General features: G+C 40.1%; 1 protein-coding gene across 9 annotated transcripts in view; it reads right to left on the bottom strand.

The window, feature by feature from the left end:
- CFAP54 (cilia and flagella associated protein 54) overlaps positions 1-22,810 on the bottom strand; it is a 300,763-nt gene that overhangs the window by 15,954 nt on the left and 261,999 nt on the right. For 7 of the 9 annotated variants that reach the window (XM_061416972.1, XM_061416973.1, XM_061416970.1 and 4 more), the window contains 3 exons: positions 19,048-19,154; positions 15,999-16,140; positions 6,963-7,037 (listed from right to left, as the gene is read on the bottom strand). In XM_061416972.1, coding sequence (XP_061272956.1) covers positions 6,963-7,037; positions 15,999-16,140; positions 19,048-19,154 — 324 coding nt within the window. Of the gene's footprint in view, positions 1-6,962; positions 7,038-15,998; positions 16,141-19,047; positions 19,155-22,810 lie in introns of those variants that run through there. The other 2 variants (XM_061416971.1, XM_061416977.1) reach the window with 2 other exon arrangements.

Below are 22,810 nucleotides of genomic sequence, written 5' to 3'. Positions count from 1 at the left end.
AGAGCGGAAAGAATATTTTCAGCGTCATATTTGAATCCTATCTGACAACTTGGAAACTGTAGTAATTTGAACTTATGTAGGCAATAAAAGGATAGCTTCATTGCTGGCACACCAAAAAGTATACCTAACTGTCATTTGCATTCTGTGCTAAGAAGGTCAGCATGGAGCACTCATTCTCTTGCTTCATTTCCTTGCTAGTCGCAGGTTCTTTTTGTCACAAGCTATGTGGCAATATTTATTTTAATCAAGAAGAGGCAATACAAGCAAAGGCAATTATAACAGGTAGGTTCGGTAAGGAACTAAACAGCAAGATCTCATCCCAGTGACCAAAAAAAAAAAAAAAGCATGTAATTGTATTTGTCTGACAATTTATTTCTTGGAACAAGCTTGTAAATGCCCATATGCTCATGCTCCATCCAGCACTATCAGGTAAGTCTAGCTCTCAGTGGAGGGGTTAGCATGGGGTCAATTGGAGGTACCTTCTCTTGGACCAAAGACCGAAGATTGGGATCTCATGTTGGAATCTTGCACCTTGATGGAATTTCTCTAAGCTCCAACAGTGATTTATATTACAGGAACAGAAAATGACTCCTGGTTTTCTCCCTATCTTTAGCACCATTGCTCTCCTTTTCTGTCAATGTTTCAGAACAAATTTGTATCTTAAAAATCAGTTGAAATTAGTTGACTAGAGCTTGAAGAATTCAAACATAGAAGGCAGGACTATGGTAAAGACGATGATGATGACAATGAAATAGTTAATAATTTACTAAACATTTATTTGCTCTTTGAACTTCCAGATGTTCAAGCTGGATTTAGAAAAGGCAGAGGAACCAGAGATCAAATTGCCAACATCCGCTGGATCATGGAAAAAGCAAGAGAGTTCCAGAAAAACATCTATTTCTGCTTTATTGACTATGCCAAAGCCTTTGACTGTGTGGATCACAATAAACTGTGGAAAATTCTGAAAGAGATGGGAATCCTAGACCACCTGACCCGCCTCTTGAGAAATCTATATGCAGGTCAGGAAGCAACAGTTAGAACTGGACATGGAACAACAGACTAGTTCCAAATAGGAAAAGAAGTACATCAAGGCTGTATATTGTCACCCTACTTATGTAACAGATATGCAGAGTACATCATGACAAACGCTGGGCTGGAAGAAGCACAAGCTGGAATCAAGATTGCCGGGAGAAATATCAATAACCTCAGATATGCAGATGACACCACCCTTATGGCAGAAAGTGAAGAGGAACTAAAAAAACCTCTTGATGAGAGTGAAAGAGGAGAGTGAAAAAGTTGGCTTAAAACTCAACATTCAGAAAACTAAGATCATGGCATCTGGTACCATCACTTCATGGCAAATAGATGGGGAAACAGTGGAAACAGTGTCAAACTTTATATTTTTGGGCTCCAAAATCACTGCAGATGGTGATTGCAACCATGAAATTAAAAGACACTTACTCCTTGGAAAGAAAGTTATGACCAACCTAGATAGCATATTGAAAAGCAGAGGCATTACTTTGCCAACAAAAGTCTGTCTAGTCAAGGCTATGGTTTTTCCAGTGGTCATGTATGGATGTGAGAGTTGGACTGTGAAGAAGGCTGAGTGCCAAACAATTGATGCTTTTGAACTGTGGTGTTGGAGAAGACTCTTGAGAGTCCCTTGGACTGCAAGGAGATCCAACCAGTCCGTTCTGAAGGAGATCAACCCTGGGTGTTCATTGGAAGGAATGATGCTAAAGCTGAAACTCCAGTACTTTGGCCACCTCATGTGAAGAGTTGACTCATTGGAAAAGACTCTGATGCTGGGAGGGATGGGGGGCAGGAGGAGAAGGGGACGACAGAGGATGAGATGGCTGGATGGCATCACTGATTCGATGGATGTGAGTCTGAGTGAACTCCGGGAGATGGTGATGGACAGGGAGGCCTGGCATGCTGTGATTCATGGGGTCGCAAAGAGTCGGACACGACTGAGAGACTGAACTGAACTGAACTGAACTGATGCTGTGCTGAGTCGTTTCAGTCATGTTTGACTCTTTATGACCCCATGGATGGTAGCCCACAAGGCTCCTCTGTACTTGGGATTCTCCAGGCAAGAATATGGAGGGAGTTACCATGTCCTCCTCCAGGGGATCTTCCTGACCCAGGGATTGAACATGCATCTTTTAGGTTTCCTGCATTGGCAAGTGGGTTCTTTACCACTAGCGCCACCTGAGAAACCCCTATTTGCACTAGACCCTACTCCCAATACTAACATACTTTATTTACTTTAATCCTCACGATTGTGAGGCATTATTGGTATTATTATCCCACTTTATATTTGAGAAAACTGAAGCTTAGAGAAGTTAAATAATTTGCCTTGGGTCAAACAAGATCCAAGGCTGGGATTTCAACCCAGGTCTGTCAGGAGCCAAAGCCCCTAAATGTTATAAATCATGTGTCTTCAAACACCAATTTTTTGCTGTGACATACTCTTGCATTGCAGTCAGATTCTTTACCATCTGATCCACCAGGGAAGCCCTCGTAAACCACAGTTTGTACAAAATTATATTTAAGCCTGATTTTTTAATTACCAATGGTCTGCTGCAGTTATTCTACACATTTCCACAATAAAAAATTAAGTTCTTCATTTTAAAAAAATGGAAAAATAATGAATGGCTAGATGAAAAAAAATCAGATATTAAATTTCAGGTATTGAAAATTAAAGAGAATTTAATTCAGTTCCAGAAACATTAACCAAGTCATGTCCTGTACAAGGCACTGTAAGAATTCATTCAAAGATTGAGATAGCATCGCCCCTGCTCCAGAGAAGCCAAAGCACTCGTGGTAGGGACACAGTGTAATGTTTCAAGACTTACTAAAATATAATCTCCTAAGAGAAGTCTCCCCTATCACCTATCTAACCTGCTGACCCATTCTCTGTTACTTTCTATCACAGGGATAAGCATACTTTGTCTGTAAAGGGCCAGATGGTAAACGATTTAGGCTTAGTGGGTTATATGGTCTCTGTCAAAACCACTCAGCTCTGCTGTTGTAGTTTGAAAGCAGCTTTAGACCCACTGGTAAACAAATGAACATGGCTGTGTTCCAATAAAACTTTATTTACAAACAGGCAGTTGGCCAAGTAACTGTGCCAACTGGGCACAGTTTGCCAACCCTACTCTAACATCTCACTCTGTTTTTTCCTTTATAGCGCTTAACAAAGTGTGGTATTATCTTATTTATTTATTTACTGTTTCCCTCCACACACAAAAAAAAATAGCAGCTCCAAGAGAGTGGGGTCCTTGTTGCTTGTTCACAGCAGGCTCTCTAGGGTCTATAAAAGAGTTCCTGACACCTAGGCAACTCACTCTGTGTATTTGTTGATCAGTTACATGAATGAACACCATTCCACAAAAGGAGAAACATGGACTGCCAACAAAATATGAACTATATTTGGCCTTACTGTTAATAAATATAAAATAATTGAAAATGTCATTTTTTACTTGTTAGATGTACAACAGTTAGAAGAAGAGAATGATGAGGAGGGGAGGAGGGGTGTAAGGGGGAGGGAGAGAGAGAGCAGAAAGAGGATGAGAACTAGTGTGGATGGGTATGTGGGCAAACTGGACCTCTCACTACTGCAGGTAGGAGAGAAAACCGGTGGCCATTTGCAATTATACACCAAGTTGTATATGCCCATTCAAAAAGGGCAAAGGATTGAACAGACATATCTCCAAGGATATACAAAAGGGTAATCGGCACATGAAGGATTCTCAATTAAATTAGTTTTAGAGAAATGCAAGTCAAAATCACAATGAGGTACCACTTTACATCCATTAAGATGGCTATTTTCAAAAAAGAGAAAATAAGTGTTGGTGAAGAAATGGAGATTTTAGAACCCTCTTGCACTGTTGATGGGAATGTGAAATGGTGCAGCTGTTGGGCGTTCCTTAAAAAGTTAAGCACAGAATTACTATATGAGCCACCAATTCCTCTCCTAGGTATATGCCTGGATACGTATACACTCATGTTTATAGTAGCATTATTTACAAGAGCCAAAAAGTAAAAACACCTTGAATGTTCATCTATCCACAGAAGAGTGGATAAACAAATATGGTATATGCATACAATGGAATATTATTTAGTCTTAAAAAGGAATGCAGTACTGATACATGCTAAAACATGGATGAACTTTGAAAACATTGTGTTAAATTAAGTGTGTGTGTGTTGGTGGCTCAGTCATGTCCAACTCTTTGTGGCCCATGGACTGTAGCCCACAAGGCTCCTCTGTCCATGGGATTCTCCAAGCAAAAATACTGAAATGGGTTGTCACTTTCTATTCCAGGGGATCTTCCCATCCCAAGGATTGAACCTGCATCTCTAAGTCTCCTGCATTCGCAGGCAGATTCTCTACCACTAGCGCTACCTGGGAAGTCCAAATGAAGTAAGCTAGCCACAAAAAACCAATATTGTATGATTCCATTTATATGTAATATTCAGAACAGGCAAATAGTAGAATAGAGGTTATCAGGAACTTGGGGAGGAGAGGAAATGAGAGTTATTATTTAATGGGTACAAAGTTTCTAACTGGGATGGTGAAAAATCTGTGGAGATGGATGGAGGAGATGTTTGCACAATATTTTGAATGTACTTAATGCCACTGATATATACACTTTAGAAATGATTAAAATTATAAATTTTATATTATATATGGTTAACCACAATAAGGTGTATACAGATCTTTCTTGATTTAGGGAGGGGTTGTGAAAAGTGTCCAACTCTTTGTGATGTCCCAATAAATGGGTCAATAAGTGGATCTGTAAAGAGATCAGACCAGTCAATCCTAAAGGAAATATGATTCAAAGAGCTGAGTCATTTGAAAAGACCCTGATGCTGGGAAAGATTGGGGGCAAGAGGAGACGGGGACGACAGAGGATGAGATGGTTGGATGGCATCACCGACTCAATGGACATGGGATTGGATGGACTCTGGGAGTTGGTGATGGACAGGGAGGCCTGGCGTGCTGCAGTTCATGGGGTCACAAAGAGTCAGACACGACTGAGTGACTGAACTGACTGAAAGGAAATCAATCCTGAATATTGGTTGGAAGGACTGATGCTGAAGCTGAAGCTCCAATAGTTTGGCCACCTGATGCGAAGAGCTGACTCATTAGAAAAGACCCTGATGCTGGGAAAGACTGAAGGCAGGAGGGAGAAGTTGGACAAGTTGGACAAGGCAAAGGATAAGTTGGGTGGATAGCACCACTGACTCAATGCAGTTGAGTTGAGCAAACTCCAGGAACTGGTGAAGGACAGGGAAGCCTGGCGTGCTGCAGTCCATGGGGTTGAAAAGAGTCAGACACGACTGACCAACTGAACAGAAACAATAAATGGATAAACTCATCGTGGGTTGAAAATATTTCAAGTCAAAAATATCCTTAATATACCTAACTTACCAAACATCAGAGCTTAGCCTAGCACACACCTTAAAAGTGCTCAAAACACATACATTAGCCCGTAGTGGGACACGGTCATCTAAAACAAAGCCAACTTTACAATAAAGTGTTGAGTAGCTCCAGTACTCTTGCCTGGAAAATCCCATGGACAGAGGAGCCTAGAAGGCTGCAGTCCATGTGGTCTCTGAGGGTCGGACACGACTGAGCGACTTCACTTTCACTTTTCACTTTCATGCACTGGAGAAGGAAACGGCAACCCACTCCAGTGTTCTTGCCTGGAGACTCCCAGGGACAGGGGAACCTGGTGGGCTGCCGTCTCTGGGGTCGCACAGAGTCGGACACGACTGAAGTGACTTAGCAGCAGCAGCTTATGCATGGAGAAGGCAATGGCACCCCACTCCAGTATTCTTGCCTGGCAAATCCCATGGATGGAGGAGCCTGGTAGGCTGCAGTCCGTGGGGTCGCTAGGAGTCGGACACGACTGAGAGACTTCACTTTCACTTTTCACTTTCATGCATTGGAGAAGGAAATGGCAACCCACTCCAGTGTTCTTGCCTGGAGAATCCCAGGGACGGGGGAGCCTGGTGGGCTGCCGTCTCTGGGGTCGCACAGAGTCAGACATGACTGAAGTGACTTAGCAGCAGCTTATGCATACTTATTATGCACATTTATTGCGTACTGTACTGAAAGTTAAAAAGAGAATGGTTGTTACATGTGTGGATTCTTTCCTCTTGGGATCATGTGGTTGATGGGAGCTATGGCTCACTGCTGTTGCCCAGCATTACAAGTATCAGACTGCATTGTCACTAGCCTGGGAAAAGTTCAAATTTCAAAATTCGAAGTACAGTTTCTATTGAATAGGTATTGCTTTCACAATATTGTAAAGTTAAAAAATCAAAAGTTGAATCACTGTAAATCAGGGACCACGGGTATATGCTTTTTACTCTAAAATCCTATTCTTAACAATTAACGTGGAGGATGGGTAATGCAGAAGGGTGAAATAAGTATGTACTAGAATCCATCAACTTCAAGATCCATGAATAAGGATCTAATTATATAAATAAAGCCTGACATGACAATACACAAAAGAAACTATTATGTAGGCATTAAATTGAACAGGGTAGACTTTTCACAAAAAATATCTCCATTAACACTATTGCTGAATAAAAAAAAAGTTTAAAAATGTGTGTGCAGAATGATCTCATTGATGTAAAAATTCTAAAGTCTAATTATATATGAAAAATATGTAAGATATTCTCCAAAATGTTAATAGTGGTTATTCTCTGGAGGGTTTGAGATGATTTTAAGATTATCCTCTTCACAATTTTCTGTACTATTTTCTAACAAAAAATATGTCTAACCAAAATAACATGCTGTTATAAATTCATGTTTATCACTTTTTTCACATTAATTAAGGAGGGTTAGGCCCTTGATACTTTCATAATAGATGTTTTCTGCATTTCCATTTCCATAGCAACAACATACTTGTGAGAGAATCAGATATAGTTTTAAAAGAGATACATACCTCAGATAGTGGAGTTGCCATTTCATCACCCAAAAACAAAGATACTATTTCATTGCAACAGACAATAATCATGTTCTAGAAATAAAAGACAACATAGTGAGGTTGATCTTATTGGTAAAATACTGGGTATTTTAGTTACAAATTATTTGTCTCATTTGTCTTTTGCTACATCATTCTCTAACCCTAATTCCCAGGATGAAATTTAGAGATATTCAGAGGTCACAATCTTTAAAGTAATTATGGTTACTTGAAAGATACAGAATAGCCACAAAATATAAGATTTAATGATGAATAATAAACTATTTTAGGATTTTTTTCCTGCAAATTCACCACTAAAATTCATATGTTACAGAGGTACAGGTAAAGGAATTTACACCAAAATAAGATTTTGGAAGACCACTTTTCTTCTGAGAAGAGAGCCCTGGAATAAAGAGGGTTGGATCTCAGAAAGTATTTAAGAAAAGATGAACAGTTGGGAATTGACAAAAAAAAAAACAAACTGGAAAGTGTAAATAAAGAGGAAGAGAGTGGTGGCACGTAGAATCTTTCAGCTGTGGCACGTGAACTCTTAGTTGTGAAGTCCCATGTGCTGCAGCTAAGACCTGGCAAGGACAAATAAATAAGTATTTTTTTGTTTGGATATTTTTATTTTTATTTTCTTTAATTTAAATTTATTTATTTTAATTAGAGGCTAGTAAGCCAGAAAGAAAAACACCAATACAGTACACTAACATATATATGGAATTTAGAAAGATGGTAACAATAACCCTGTGTGTGAGACAGCAAGAGACACACATGTATAGAACAGTTTTTTGGACTCTGTGGGAGAGGGTGAGGGTGGGATAATTTAGGAGAATGGCATTGAAACATGTATAATATCATATAAGAAACAAATCGCCAGTCCAGGTTCAATGCAGGATAGAGGAAGCTTGGGGCTGGTGCACTGGGATGACCCAGAGGGATGGTATGGGGAGGGAGGCGGGAGGGGGGTTCAGGATTGGGAACACGTGTACACCCCTGGTGGATTCATGTTGATGTACGGCAAAACCAATACAATAAGTATTTTTTAAAAAGAGGAAGAGTCAGTATCGTCCTCAGTCCATTGTTGAAGACACTGCTGCAGCTCCTACTGTATGGCCACAGCTGTGTTTCTGAATGGACACTGGACCCAAGAAAGATCAACCAATCAGATTCTCCATCATTGTGATTTTTACATAAGGAAAGACAACAGAAGAGCGCTATCAGCAGTACTGGCTGCATGAGCTGAGAGGTCCCAACAGGAGTTGGAGAAGGCAGCCCATGGACTAGACGTATAATGAGTAAGAGGAGGAAACAGAGATAAAGGAGAACTTATGCCCCGGTAGGTCTGTGTGCACTCTTGGCTCCTGACTCTCCAAGTTTCATTTTCTGTGGGGTCCACTGTATTTTGTCCCTGGTCCTTGGTTATGCAAGAGCTTACTGACTATGCCCTGCCAAACACTGCCTCCTTATCAAACCTATTTCCTTTGGGTTAGTGTAAGTACTGATAGTTGTTCTTTACTTACAACTAAAGGAGTCATGATCATAAGACTGTCAGAGATAAACTATGCTTATCTCACAGTGTTGCTCACATCTTTCAACAATTTTCTTTTATTTCAGTAGTATTAATATGTACATGTACTAACATCCAGAAATATGAAAATGATCAAAGTGCATTCATTTTTAAATTAACACTCACCAAGGCTGGCTAAAAGCCTTAAAATAAAGAAACAATTGAACTCATATTAAAGTTTTAACAAATGCAGAAACATAGAAAAGATCAAAATTTGGAGTTCCAAAGCTATAGCTAATTCTATTCACTTTAACAAATATATCTGAGGCATTCTACTAGGCACTGTGGAGCACAAAGATAAAGAAACAGACCCCATCCTCACCAAGTGTATAAGAGCTGAAAAAAAATAGATTCATACTTGACTAAATAATATGCCAAGTAGAGCATGGTCAGAAAATGGGTAGCTATGACACGTTATAAGAGCCTAGAGATGGGAGAGAGAGAAATATGTATATGGAACAGGGAACATTTCCTGGAGAAAGGGAACTGAGACATGAGGAAGTAGTAGCTGGCAGAGGATGGGGACAAGGATGGAGGGAGCCATGTAAGCAATGTAACAGCAGATACTCAAGGAACATAAAGAGCCTGGCATGGTCTTTACCACGGAAGTGTATTGGAAGCTTGGTGGTAAGAGTGGTGAGGAATAAGACTGAGAGGTATACTTATAACAGGACATGTAAATGTAAGGAATTTGGGTTTTGTTGCTTAGGAAATTGAGAGGCACTGGACTGAGGGGATAATGATTGCTTTAAGAAAATATTAATAATTCTGGCCATCTGGCCACTGTTTAAAGGTTAACTAGACTAGGAAGAAAAAAGAGAATGAAATTAGCTAGGAGGCTTCTCAAATTGGGCAGGAAGCGATCATGACCAGAAGTAGGGCAGTGTTCATGGGACCAGAAAGGATGGAAGGCAGCAGGACATCCAGCACTCATCGGGGGTCACCAGGTCTCTATGGTGAACTTTGCAGTCTCGTCCCCTCTACTAGATGGGGCAACATACATCCCAGAGTGTGTTCTTACATATTCTTACTTGTCCCTATTTCTATGTTTCTAATTGAGTTCTTAGGACCGGTTAAAGTATGTTTTCTTTTTATACAAAAGGTTGCAATAATAGCTGTGATGGGCCGCTGTCATGATTTCATCAAGAGCTATCAAGCAAAACGACACTGTCTGTATCATTAAACATTTCACATAACAGATGGAGACACCATGTTTCCTGATAAATGCCTTCCATGGTCTGTCTCAACACACAGTGAACAGAAATTTTGCCTCAACAACACTCTATTTCTTTGGTGTTATTTCAGGTAGACCACTTAAACGTGTCAGAAACTGGCTGATTCGCTGCTGGGCTGTGAGGGACCTCCTGTGACCTTTCTGCCTAGAAATGAAGACAAGAGAAGCACCAAGCTCATCAATTCCTGGGAAGGCTGCCAGAGGGATGCTGCAGTTGGCAAGGGGGGCCGGGAGGGCACAGACGGTCTCTTGCTCAATATTTGCCATTTCCCCCTTAAGAAGGAGCATCTGTTGATTCTATGAGTGGTGGGCCTCTGAGTTACTACAAAACTAACAGAGCCAACATTTTGACTTTGAAGTTCCCGTGGTCATTCATCAGTTTTATGAACAGAAAAAAAAAAAAAAAAACATTCTAAATTGCTTTCCTTCCTCCAAACTCTTGCTTCCCACATCCCTCCTCCACATGCCGTCCGGGTTATCTTAGCAAATCTCAGGATGGGTCAGGGGATGCTCTTCTGGGTGCTGGCCACACTTTCTCCAACCCCCACCCCTCACCAGCCCTGCTTTCCCAGGGTCCTACATTCACCCTGCACCCCTGACACCCTGATAAAACGTCCAGCCCCATGACTTCACATGTCGTCTCCTGCTGGATCCTTGGTCAGGAGTAGGCGCTCTCCACAGGTCTCCAGTGAGAAGTTTCATGAGCAACTACTGAAGAGGCACTACGTGTCAGTTACCGGGTGAGGTACTGAACATCGAAAGATGGAGCAGACCCCCGAGCAAAGGAACTCAAAGTCAAGAGAGAGGAAGAGACACAGAAAGAGATAATGGCCAAAACAATATGCAATAGTAAGGGGGCACAGGGTATTTGGGGGTTTAAAGAAACATGGTCTTTATTTCAGTCTACAGGCTAATAGAATGCTGCCTGAGTTACTGAAGCACAAAGTCTAGTTCAGCTTTCTCTTTAAACACACACACACACACAACCCTATGTGAATGAGATTTGTTTAAATGATAAATCAGAATAGTTGCCATCAACAGTCCCCCCACTGAGAAGGATTCTAGCAACCTTGCCCTTTTGTGTAAGTGTAGCACTCAGAATGGAGGAAACAGGAAAACGGGAAGGTGTCAGAGAGACAAGGCAACTTCAATAATCAAGAGCTGAGCCAGAGTGGGAAGTTGAGAGGAGGCAAAACACTCCATGCAGACTCAGTTGGAGGGAGTACATGCTTAGTTGCTCAGTCATGTCCAGCTCTTTGCAACCCCATGGACTGCAGCCAGGCTCCTCTGTTCATGATATTTTCCAGGCAAGAATACTGGAGTGGGTTGCCATTTCCTACTCCAGGGGATCTTCCCAAACCAGGGATTGAACCCACATTTCTTCCATCTCCAGCATTAGCAGGTAGATTATTTACCACTAGCACCACCTGGGCTGGAGGGAAAGGTTCAGAGGTTAGAGAGCAGCCATGGAAGCCAGGGAGGCACGAAGAACAAGACAGTTGGGAGAAGGAGATTTAAAAGAAGTTATGCTGTATATGATGAAAGGATTCCCTCTCAGATGTTCTTATGAGAAGCTCCATGAAGATTTAGATGTATTTTCAACTGTTTTGAATATTAAATTTATGTTTCTTTGAATGGCAGACTTTTCTTGCTAAGGGCCACCAGGCAGCTGGGCTCATTATGAACATCTGGGTACGTATGACCATACTCAGCCAGTGATTAAGCTCCTCCTGACAGGGACTTAATTGTACTGATTTCAGTATGTTCTTATCTCCTCCAGCCTAGAAAATTTTTGCACATACCAGTCTCTCAAAAATAATGTGTTAATTCATGCTAATGCTTTGTATTTTGTTCTATGTTTTCATAGTACTTTGATATTTGGGATATGTTAACTAACTTTAATTACCTTATACAATCAGGTGTCCCACACATGTTTACTAAACTCATTTTAGGTGACCTGGTAAATATATTTTAGGCTTTTTGTATTACTATGTTGTTATCATTCCAAAAAGGTGTTTCTGTCTTAAAATCAGAATGGTTTGTGTCTTTCCTATGCTTTAAAGCACCTGATAGGCTCTGAAGATACCCCATAAAGCGAAGAATGACAGGTTAAAATAACCCAGTGATTCAGAGCCAGGGTTGTTCATTTTGGAAGAAGGACATGTTTTCAAGCCAGAAGTGACTGGAACACCTGCTCTGTAGCCCTCCCAAAACATCTTAAATTAATATCTGTGTTCTCAAGTTTTTGGCTTATTCCAGACCATAGGGATTTGGAGGGGAAAAAAGAAAAAAAGAAAAAAGGAAGGGAATGAGAAACATAACAAGATGCACTACCTCCCACATCAACAAGATGCACTACCTCCATATCAACCAAAGGCACATTTTCTGAACCTTTATGTTTAACAACCCAGCAAAAATCTATACTGTGATAGAAGTAAATATATTAGATTACAGAGGTTATGAAATCCTGTCCAATTCCCAACCAGAATCGATCTCTTCAAGTGTCCTAGTTAAATTCTAATTAGCTCCAACTGAAGGTTGTCATGACAACGAACCAGCAGATTTTAGTCAATGGAATGTATTTGATATAACTCAGAACCTAGGTGCTTTTTTCCCTTACATGTTGGTTAGGATATTGGAAAAAAAGAAAATGTTATATTTCACAACTTTCAAATGTTGTGAATTAATTTGTTTGCTAATTCACCTACACTAAAAATATTAGTTTTTTCCTCACTTTGTGACATTCCTGCATATATAAATACCAACCAGAACTGGAACACATTTCACAATGCCCTAATTAAAGTTGAAGAAACATTTTTAAGTTGGAGAATAAAACAAACTCAAAAATACAGAGGAGAACATCAGGACTGAAAGGAGTTTATTTTCCTCAAGAACTGAGCCACTCATATATATCACTCTAGTCAGGACATGAAAGCAAGATGCAAAGCTTGACTCAGGCAAGGTGGGTCATCTGGATTCTCCCCTCTGCCTGCCAAATGCCCCCACTTTCCCTGTTTATTCCTAATTTGTTTGTATTCATAGTCAACTTCTTGACTCAGGAGCTGGGCTCATGGGGATGAGCTTGATACCGACATCTGACTCCCAGGGAAATTCTGATGACTCATTCTCATCAAGGAGCCATCTCTTCATCTCAATGGTATCTGAGTGAAAAGATCATGGCTAGAGACAAGGAGAAAACTAGTCCCAGGGAAGGTTAGGCGACTAACCCTTGGTATAAAGCTGAGTGGCAGGGCACAACCTAGAATGTTTACTCTATGGACACTCAAACTCCTGTCTCAGACAATGTCAGCTGGGAAGACAAATGGGTTCAGGAGAAACACAATCACTTTCCTTTTACGAACTATCTAATAATGGATTCAAAGACAATTTCAGCAAAGAGTAGTCTAGGTTATGGCTCAGGGACAGCAACCTGTTAAGTTTGGTCTATGACTAAAAAACTATGATTGTAAGAGATTTATGAAAGAAGTTTAAAAATGAGTTCTTGAAAACAGATGTGAAAGGGCAACAATGCACTTTAGGAAAAGAATTACGTATATGAATCTCATGAGCTTGAGGTATCTGATCTACCAGGAGATTTATTGTAAGTTCTCAGGATAGTATTACTATCGTTAAACATCTGGTAATTTGTGCCATAACATTTGGGGACCTGTAAAGGATGTGCAACTAAAATTCTAAGCTATCAGTTCTATGATAAATGTAGGCACGGAGCACAGGTGATACAAACTCTGGAAAGTTGTTTCTTTGCAAAGACTAACTGTTCTTGCCTGATAATCCTCTTACGGGACTGGTGCTTTCACAACAGGGAAAAATGCACTCATTCACGTCACTGGTAAATTTAGACCAAAAAACACCCACGTGTATATTCTGAAGATCAGGAGAGTTGCTAGATTTTGCACTTTCCCATAATTGGTGTGATGAGGTAAACAAGAAAACAAAGTGAGCCCATACCAATCATACTCTTTGAGAATTAAAAATGTTTTCTTATTGGTAACCAATTAAATATCAAACTAGCAAAAAGTGATTTAAAAAAAGATTCAGCAGCTCAAAAATAAACAAAAGATCCTAAAAGCTAACAGAGAAGTCAAACAGATATGGGACCCAAGTGGCTGGGAATTCAAACAGAAAAGCAGCAGAGGGAAGTCCCAGAATTAGAGGTGTGCTACCGGCATTGGGGGTGACCAGTCCTTAACCAGAGTCAGAGAGGGGCCTCCAGGAAGGGAAAGAAGAGTTGAGACATAACTATTTATGCTTGGGTAAAAAAGTTTATGGATGAACATGACAGACCTCATGTAATGATCAGAGAGAAGCTAAGAAAAAAGACAGATAGAGGAACAATCAAACCTTCTACAGGAAAGGAAAATAACCACAGTACCCTCTAAACTGTGAACACTGTTTAGAGGGTTATAATAATGTAAACACTGAATGCTGGCTTAATTAAATTCTGTGATATAACAATATTTAGAAAGGAAAGGGAAAGGAACAGTTGAGAAGTATAAGGGATTCAAGTCCTTACACATAATAGTAAAATCAAGAGATACTATATGGAATTGATACATCAAAGGAGAAAACTAATTATTTTTGGCTCTCAGTAGCATTATTCATAATTATTCCGGCTTTCCTCTTGCCAAGTTGGTAGCAGAATTGTTGGCATGGCTTGTGAATTATTCATCCAATGACATGTGAAAGGAAGTGACATGATGTAAACCTGCAGAACCAGGCTATGCTGTGCTCCCTTTCTTCGCCGCAGCCCAGTGCCTGGAGATGCTCCAGAGAATGGGTGCTCTGCTAGCCTGGAGGCTGGTGTGGGGAGCCGTGGAGCCCAGTGGACTCACTTGGATTTGAAGTTGTATTGGTTGCCTTGTTTTTCGCAACTGATTCTGCAAATTATTTATAGACTTGGAACTAAATAACAAAAGGAACAGATGAAAGAGCTGCAAGTGGACTGCTTGCAGGACTGCAGGTTGTGGACATGTTGGGCAGGAGACTGTCCCTTTCATTTAAACCTTGTCCATCTATTTCATCTTTTTTTTTTTTTTTCAAAAAAAGTTGCTGCAGTAACTAGGGAACACATATCTCAAGAAACTGGAGGAATGTACAAATGGAAATTCAAAGAGCAAGTGGTTAGGGGAGGACACGCATTCTCTGCTTCTCTCATTTTTCCATAGAGGATTAGGAACTCCCACTCCACTCCTGAGAAGGAGGGACACTTGTAGCTCCTTTCAGACCTAGCCAGGAGAGCAGAGTCACTTATTTGACTGATGAGTCTGAGAAAAGCAACAGAGTGTGCTAGGCTCAGCCCCATCAAAGCAATCTTTGCTTACATTTTTGGAGGCACCCTGCCTACAGGACTATTATTCTCTGCTCCTCCATGTGGTCAGCCTTCCAGGGGCAGGAGGGGAGTGGTGGAAATCCTATGGTCACACAAGTATGCTAGATAACTGTGTAACTAGGTGGGCAAGTCTGGCTAATTCAGGGGTGGAATGGTGATAAGCTTATTTGGCCATAGATCCAGTGCCATGTTTGCTAATCAGTTTTATCAGCAATGATGCTGATGTTTTGACATCTCCATATACAGTATCCATTTCCTGTGTCGCATTTTTCAACAGGTTTAGAACACAGAAGGAATAAAAGAGAAATAACCCTTTCCTCCAAAACATGAACTCCATCACAAAACCATTCAACTCTGTAATCAGATGAATAACACACTATAACGTTAATATAATATGCCTTTTTTTCTAGTTAGAAAAATACAGATGTGCAGAAAAAGTCTGAAAGATACATGCTTATCTATATTTTCTAATTTTTCTTCACATATTATTTGCATAATAAAAATGCTCAAATATTAGACTTAGAGTGAAAAATTAAAAGTAACATTATAAAGCTATAGAGCATTGTTTCTTAGGAGCCATGGTGATATCTGAATAATTTCTCTTGGTTGGCTTTGTTTTCATTACCATCTGATTCTTAGTATCAGAAGAGCTTTGAAGAAAACATTACTTATGTGTCCAAAAGTTGGGTCATATTTGGTTCTCTAAGTAGAGAAAGTAAAGGCCAGAAGAACCACATGATCTACGTTTAGTTACGTAGATAATGTTATCTACGTTTCGTTCTTCTCTGACAAAGTAAAAAATAATTTAAATGATTATGGATAATGGCATCCATCCTGCAATATAATTTTCCATTAACTTACTTCCATTTCTGCATCAATTGATTTCTCTTCTGTTTCCTCTACTTCATGTAAATTTTCATTTGAAGTAACTTTAGGAGTTGTTGGCAATGATATTTCAGCAATTTGCGTAAGATTAGATAGTTTCTCATGAACTGAAATAACTCTAAAAATAATAAACACATATGCATTTTATTTTAAAAGAAAGGCATTCATTTATTCCCAGAATCAATAATATGTGTAAAATAAATCCTTAGTTATTTAACACTTAGATTTCTGGCAACCGTCCCCCACCCCCACAAACATCACTCATTCAATTATTCCTTCATTCAAGAGACATGAGCCAAGAGATGTGATTCTTGTCTGTATGATGTTTATGATTTAGTTATATACCCTGATTTATAATTATAAACTTGCAAAGGCATAATAGAGATTCCCTGGAGGAGGAAATGGCAACCACTCCAGTATTCTTGCCTGGAAAATTCCATGGACAGAGGAACCTGGTGGGCTATAGTCCATGGGGTTGCAAGGAAATGGGTATGACTAAGCACAGCAGCATAAGCACAAAGGCATAGTGAGAAAAGGAATGTAGACAGCCAAAATATTGCTTAAGATGAAAATTAAGGAAATAAATATCTACTTGGGCAAAGAAACACTAGGTAGTGACAAAAGATCCACTCCTGCTTAAACTCAGTACCATCTCCAATTGGCTGGCTGGTCTGAAGCTAAGAATTAGGACAAGTCAGCCATGGCTCTAAGAGACCAATCAAGGAGCCCACACAGTGACGTGTATCATGTGGGGAGTGGGGGTTAGGGAGAAGAATCAAGAAAGAAGAAAAAGCAAAAGCCAAGGCTGAGGGAAGAGGACAGAGTGGTAATTACACTGAGGCCAGAAAGCTTCTGGAGTCACAGTCCAGTGACTTGTGGAGGTGTCAAAGGCAGGAGTTAACTAGTCAATGAGGTCAGAAGCTGGAAAAGCAATGAAACAGGGAAAGGAAGCAAACAGCCACCTGCAGGGCTCCCAGTGACTCTAGGATCCAGGTATGCAGAGAACAGGTGCGTGCATAAATGTGCATGGATCCACAGGTCTCTATCCAGGGATGGAGGTAAATTTTTATGTAAAAGAAGTAGACGATGCAAAAAACCAAAATGACATCAGGAACAAATGCAGGAACATCAATTCCCCAGTTTTCCACAGCATCCTCTTACTTTGCCTTCTAAAGGATGGTTAACAAGAGCAACTCCCTATAGACTGCCCTTATCTTGACCCCCATAGGAACGCAAGGAACTCCACCCGGGGTGAGAGAAATAGTCTATTTTCACTGTATCACCAAGGGATGAATCAGATGAACATTTGTCAGTTACCTTCCCCGATAAGAGCCTCAGTAACAGGGACATGTCCCTAACTTTAGTCTACTAAACTTGATCATAAACACACCAAAATCAAGAGCATTTTGTAGTTTTTTTTTTAAAAAAAGAATCCTGTCAGTTTCATTACATTCTGTTCTGCAGAAATTATAATCTTTTTCATCACGCAGTTCTAAAAATAAATCCTGCTACCTTTTGGATGTACAAGGTAAGAGCAGAATTGGGCATGACTTAGTGACTGAACGACAACAAAGGTAGGAGCATGATTTCCCAGTGTTGTGGCTTAGTGGTGCTAGCACAGTCTTATGTCTAAGATTTTCTGCCATTTCACCGAAAAAAAAAAGGAAAAGAAAGTTGACTGAATAATTAAAAGTATGCCAGTTCTTGAAACATCTCTTGTTTTATTCCCTTTCATGGTGAGGCCAGGAAGTCTTTCCAAATGGAAATCAGGAAGCAGGAACCAGACTCTCCTCAGAAGGATGGAAAAGCACCAAGTCTCTGTTCACTGAGCACTTAGTAGGTGGTGAATAGGGGGAGGAGCTGAGGCTGACAGGTGTAGGAGGCCGTGAAGAAACTTGACATCTGCTCAGTGCTTTTGGTTTTACAAAGTATATGCATATATTATACATGCATGCAACACATATGCATATCCTGTCTGACTTGATCCCAACAATAACCCCCAAAAGTAGGCAGAGTATTATTTCCATCTCAGAAATAAGAAAATGGAATGGGTTAGGCTTAAGGTCACAATAGTAACAAATAGTGGAATCACAACTAAATTAACTAAGCAAAGAAAAAAAAAAAAAGAAAACAAACAAGGAACTGAATAAGGTGAAATCAGAAGAGACAGAACCCAGGCATGAGCGAAAGTTAAGAGTCTCCATCCACTGTTGGATGAAGAGGGAGGTAAACAATGTGGCTGATGCAGAGACTTCTGATGGGGGAACAGATAGGATTGGCCAACATATAGGACTGGGCAGAGAGGGAAGGATGAGGCTGGGATGGGGATGGAGTTTGGGCTTAATTACAACTTAATACAGAGTCACATTAAGTTATTTTTAAAACACACCCTAAACTACAGGCAAAACTACAGACAACATCTTTGTACTCCCTGTGATCTGTTAATGAAGTACTAGAACTGTTACTCCAATTTGTTGTGCTTAGTTGCTCAGTTGTGTCCGACTCTCTGGACCCCATGGACTGCAGTCCACCAGGCTCCTCTATCCATGGGGATTCTCCAGGCAAGGATCCTGGAGTGGGCTGCCCTGCCCTCCTCCAGGGGATCTTCCCAACCCAGGGATCAAACCCAGGTCTCCCACATTGCAGGCGAATTCTTAACCTTCTGAGACACCAGGGAAGCCCCACAATACTAGGACAATACTCCAACACATACTCCAGCAATACTAGGTCCTATTATTATTCTTATTTTATTGATAAAGAGACTGAGGCACACAGAAGTTAAGTAGCCTGGTCAAGGATACTAAGATAGGGAAGGCCACACTGGCATGTGAACCAAAGAAGACTGAAGTCAGAGTTCATGCTCTTAACCACTGAAATATCATACTTCTCTAAGTAAAAGGAAGATTCTTCCAAAAATGTCTTCCAGAAGTTCTCCTGGATTTACCTTGTATATTACTGAAACAGCCAACCTTATGAAAATATCAGCAAAGAGGGTTAGAATTGCAGATAATCCATCTTTACTTGCCTTTTTAGTGGAACCCAGAAAGAGCCTACGTACACACAGTTGCAAGCAGCAGATGCAACATCAGAAATATTCAGGGGCTTCATATTATATGCATACAACAATAAAACCTGTAAATGAAAAGACATCTCAAATGTGACATCAAAATTACACTCCACCTCAAAAACTACAGCATTGGCTCTCAAAACAATGTCATTATACTTTAAATGGCTTTTCTTTGAAAGAGAAAAAATGAGGCTTTTCCCCCCAATTCCCTTTAAAGAGAAATGATATGAACAAGAATTGTGCAAAGGTTATGAGATGAAAATAAATGCTAGTTGGTACTAAGATTATATTATTTTTAAAGACTGACATTTCTTACTGCAGTTAAGTTTAAAATTTAGCCTTTGAAGGTCCTCTGCAACAAGTCTAATATATACCTGGTAAATATCCAACTTGGTTTCCTGTTCCTTCTCAAAATGCCCCTTTCCCCATCAGTGGTCTTGGCTACTTTTGTGCACTCAGGCGATTCCCTTCTTCTTCTCTTTGTGCGTGCAATCCACACACAATTTTTCAGCCCCCACCTCTAAGATGAAACGTCTCCTAATGACTCATGCTTTAGTAATTTACCTAATGTTTGACCTCTTGACAGTTCTTAGAGTCAGGCCTATACTCTACGGCACCTCTTTATAATGAATTTATAGAATTTGAGATTCAGAGAAACTTAGAGGTGGTCCGCTCTAAGTCCTTCATTTTAGATATAAGAACGCTGCACCCCAGAGTTGATAATCAAAATTGACTAATTAAGTGCATTCATTTATCTCTGGTTCCTCTCAAGTCAAACTAAAGTAAGAGTAAAGGGATGTGGGAAATTCCCTGGCAGTCCAGTGGTTAGAATTCTGCACTTCCACCCCAGGTGGCATAGGTTCAATCCCTATGAGGGGTCAGGGAACTAAGATCCTGCAGTCTCCCAATATGAATTAATAATAAAAAAAATTTCTTAAAGTCATAAATTCACAAAGACAGAAGCAAAAGAGAAAATGAAGTAGATGAGAGATGGAAGCAACACTGTGAAAGCACCTGGAAGAGCATAGCTGAGTCAGCAGAGAGGAAAGGTGGTGTCCCACCTGGCCTCAGAGGGGCTGCCGATGACAAGCATGACCAAGAACCCCAACAACCTCAGGAATAATCTCCCTCCCATCCCTTCTCTGAGCTCTTGCAACCAGGAGACTCCCTTCCTCCTTTTCTGCCTCTTCTACGCTGCCCAAACTTCTTTCACTGTTGAGGTTAAATCAGAGAAGATCTACGAGATGCAGACATAGGGAACAGAGTTGTGGACACAGTGAGGGAAGCTGAGGATGGGATGAATTGAGACAGTAGCACTGAAACATACAAATTACCATATGTAAAATAGATAGCCAGTAGGAATTTGCTCTGTGATGCAGGGAGCTCAAATCAGGTTCTCTGTGACAGCCTAGAGGGGTGGAATGGTGTGGGAGGGAGGTTCAAGAGCGGGGAGACATATGTATATTTATGGCTGATTCATGTTGATGTATGGCAGAAACCAATACAATATTGTAAAACAGTTATCCTCCAATTAAAAATTTTAGAAAAAGAAGATATATGCTCAGGAAGGACATTAGTCCAGGAATGAAATGCTGAATTGAAAACATTGATAAGTGCAAGTCCGTATTCTGAACAAGAGGCATCCCTTTATCCCACTCTAGCCCCTACCCAGAATGTAGAAAACCAAGCAGGAATCTAGGAGATCCTCTTTGGGAAAATTTACCAGATGAAGAGAAGAGAACTTAAGATCTAACATTTCAGGATCCTCCAATGAAATTGCTAGCTCAGCTACACTGCAGTGAGGCCAAAAGTCCATAAGCCTGACTAAATATGATTCTCATTTTCTCAAACATGAGTGAAGAGCCAAGGGTCACTAGACATGAAATGAAAGGTAGAGACCAGAACTAATGTAATAAAGGGACTTGGAGAATCAGATACAGGACAGAGAGCAGAAGAAAATGTCAATGAAACCATAATTAATATTCTCAGACAGAAAAAGGCCAGTGTTGCATCTAAAAATTAGAATACAATGCTATTAAAATGGAACAGAGAATAAGCACTCTTAAATTTAAAAAAAATATATATGATCATAACAACTAATCAATAAAAGATTACTGAAATATAAAGTTAAATATATCTCCCCCCAAATAAACCTAAATTTAAAAACATAAATGGTGGGGTCAGGGGAAGATGAGAAAAGTAAACCCTCAATCTAATAGGCTCACTATCTGAATAACAGAAATTCCAAAAATTGCAGAGATCATTAGAGGGAGTGAATTATAAAAGAAAAAAATCTACATGAACCAAAGAATAAACTTCATATATTGAAAGAGGCATCCTAAGGATCCAGAACAATACCCACACCAAGGTGCACCATGCAACTTTAGAACACAGGGGACAGAGGGGAGATCCCCAGAGTTTGCAGAGGAAAGACGTCACAAATAAAGAACTAGGAATCAGAATGGGAACAGAACTCTCAACAGCAAAGCAGAATTCCCAGAGGCAGTGAACAGTGAGTGCCTCCTACATTTTGAGGGAAAATAATTTTCAACCTAGAATTCTATGCTGAGACAACAGTGAATTAAGTATTAAAATGATGACCTTTTGTCAGGTATACAAGGTCTCTTTACTTCCTATGTAAGTGCAGGAATAATCTCAATCCATTGCCACCTTGGTAACCATCTCAGAGGACTGAAATAATGGAACTGTTCCTTGACCAAAGCTGAATGGAATGTACTAGCAAGTAATTAACACAGCTCTTTTTTGGGGTGTGAAACACACCAGGAGGCTGCCTGTGCCAGCTTACCAGCACTATTTTTTTTTTTTTTTGAGAAAATACACATGTTGATTACTTATATCTGGAGTCTATTTTTATCATCACTTCTCTCATTGAGTCTAGCCCCACAGTCTGGTTTTGACTACATGATCAGAGACATGAAAGAATCCTCCCAAGTAAGATAGCAGCTTTCTTGAAACCAACATATCTCACCATATTTCAGTGGTTCATGACCCATAGATAGCATGTGTCCCAGAGACCAGGAGACCAGGCAGCTCCTCCTGGGTACCTGAGTCTCTCTAATGGCTATCTGTGCTTTCTTCTTCCTGCCATGCTTTATTCTTTACTAGAGCCTTCCATGGATGCAATCTGTGGAGTCTGGTGAGCTCGGAATTACCAGAACCTCCAGCACATTCTTTCTCGGGAATATGGAACATGTGTTCATTTAACATGAGAGAGCAAGCCAAGTCAGAGAGAAACATGGGAGCAAGGGAATCCAACTCAGAGAGGAAGGAATTATTAGGAGGATGGATAATGGGCTCTGAAGATGATATTTGAGCCATGAAAGTAATTGGTCCAGTTTGAAGCATGTCTCTGAAGGAAAGAAAAAAGGAACTAAGAGACAAGCTCATGAGTTTGTCCACATGGAGAACTGTATAGTTATTTGAAACCTTAGGAAGAATAAGAGATTCTAAAATACAGAGAATACTAAGTGAAACAAAAGTGAGGCAGGTTTTTTTTTTTTTTTTTCCTGCAGGAAAGAAGAAAGGAAATAGTACCTTATTTGGCTCAGCAGTGAGTGACATTTACATAGTCATAATGTAAACACTGACTATGCTTTAAGAATTGTGATAGGACTCAGTTAGGAGAATGTGCAGAGAAGAAGAGTGTGTAAGGCTGATCACTTGAGAAATCATCACCTGAGCACATAATTTAGTTAAATGG

Source organism: Bos javanicus, chromosome 5, assembly GCF_032452875.1.
Source record: "Bos javanicus breed banteng chromosome 5, ARS-OSU_banteng_1.0, whole genome shotgun sequence".
Classification (NCBI taxonomy): Eukaryota; Metazoa; Chordata; class Mammalia; order Artiodactyla; family Bovidae; genus Bos; species Bos javanicus.
Note: the sequence above shows the minus strand (reverse complement) of the source record. Positions and strands in the feature narration are given on the sequence as shown.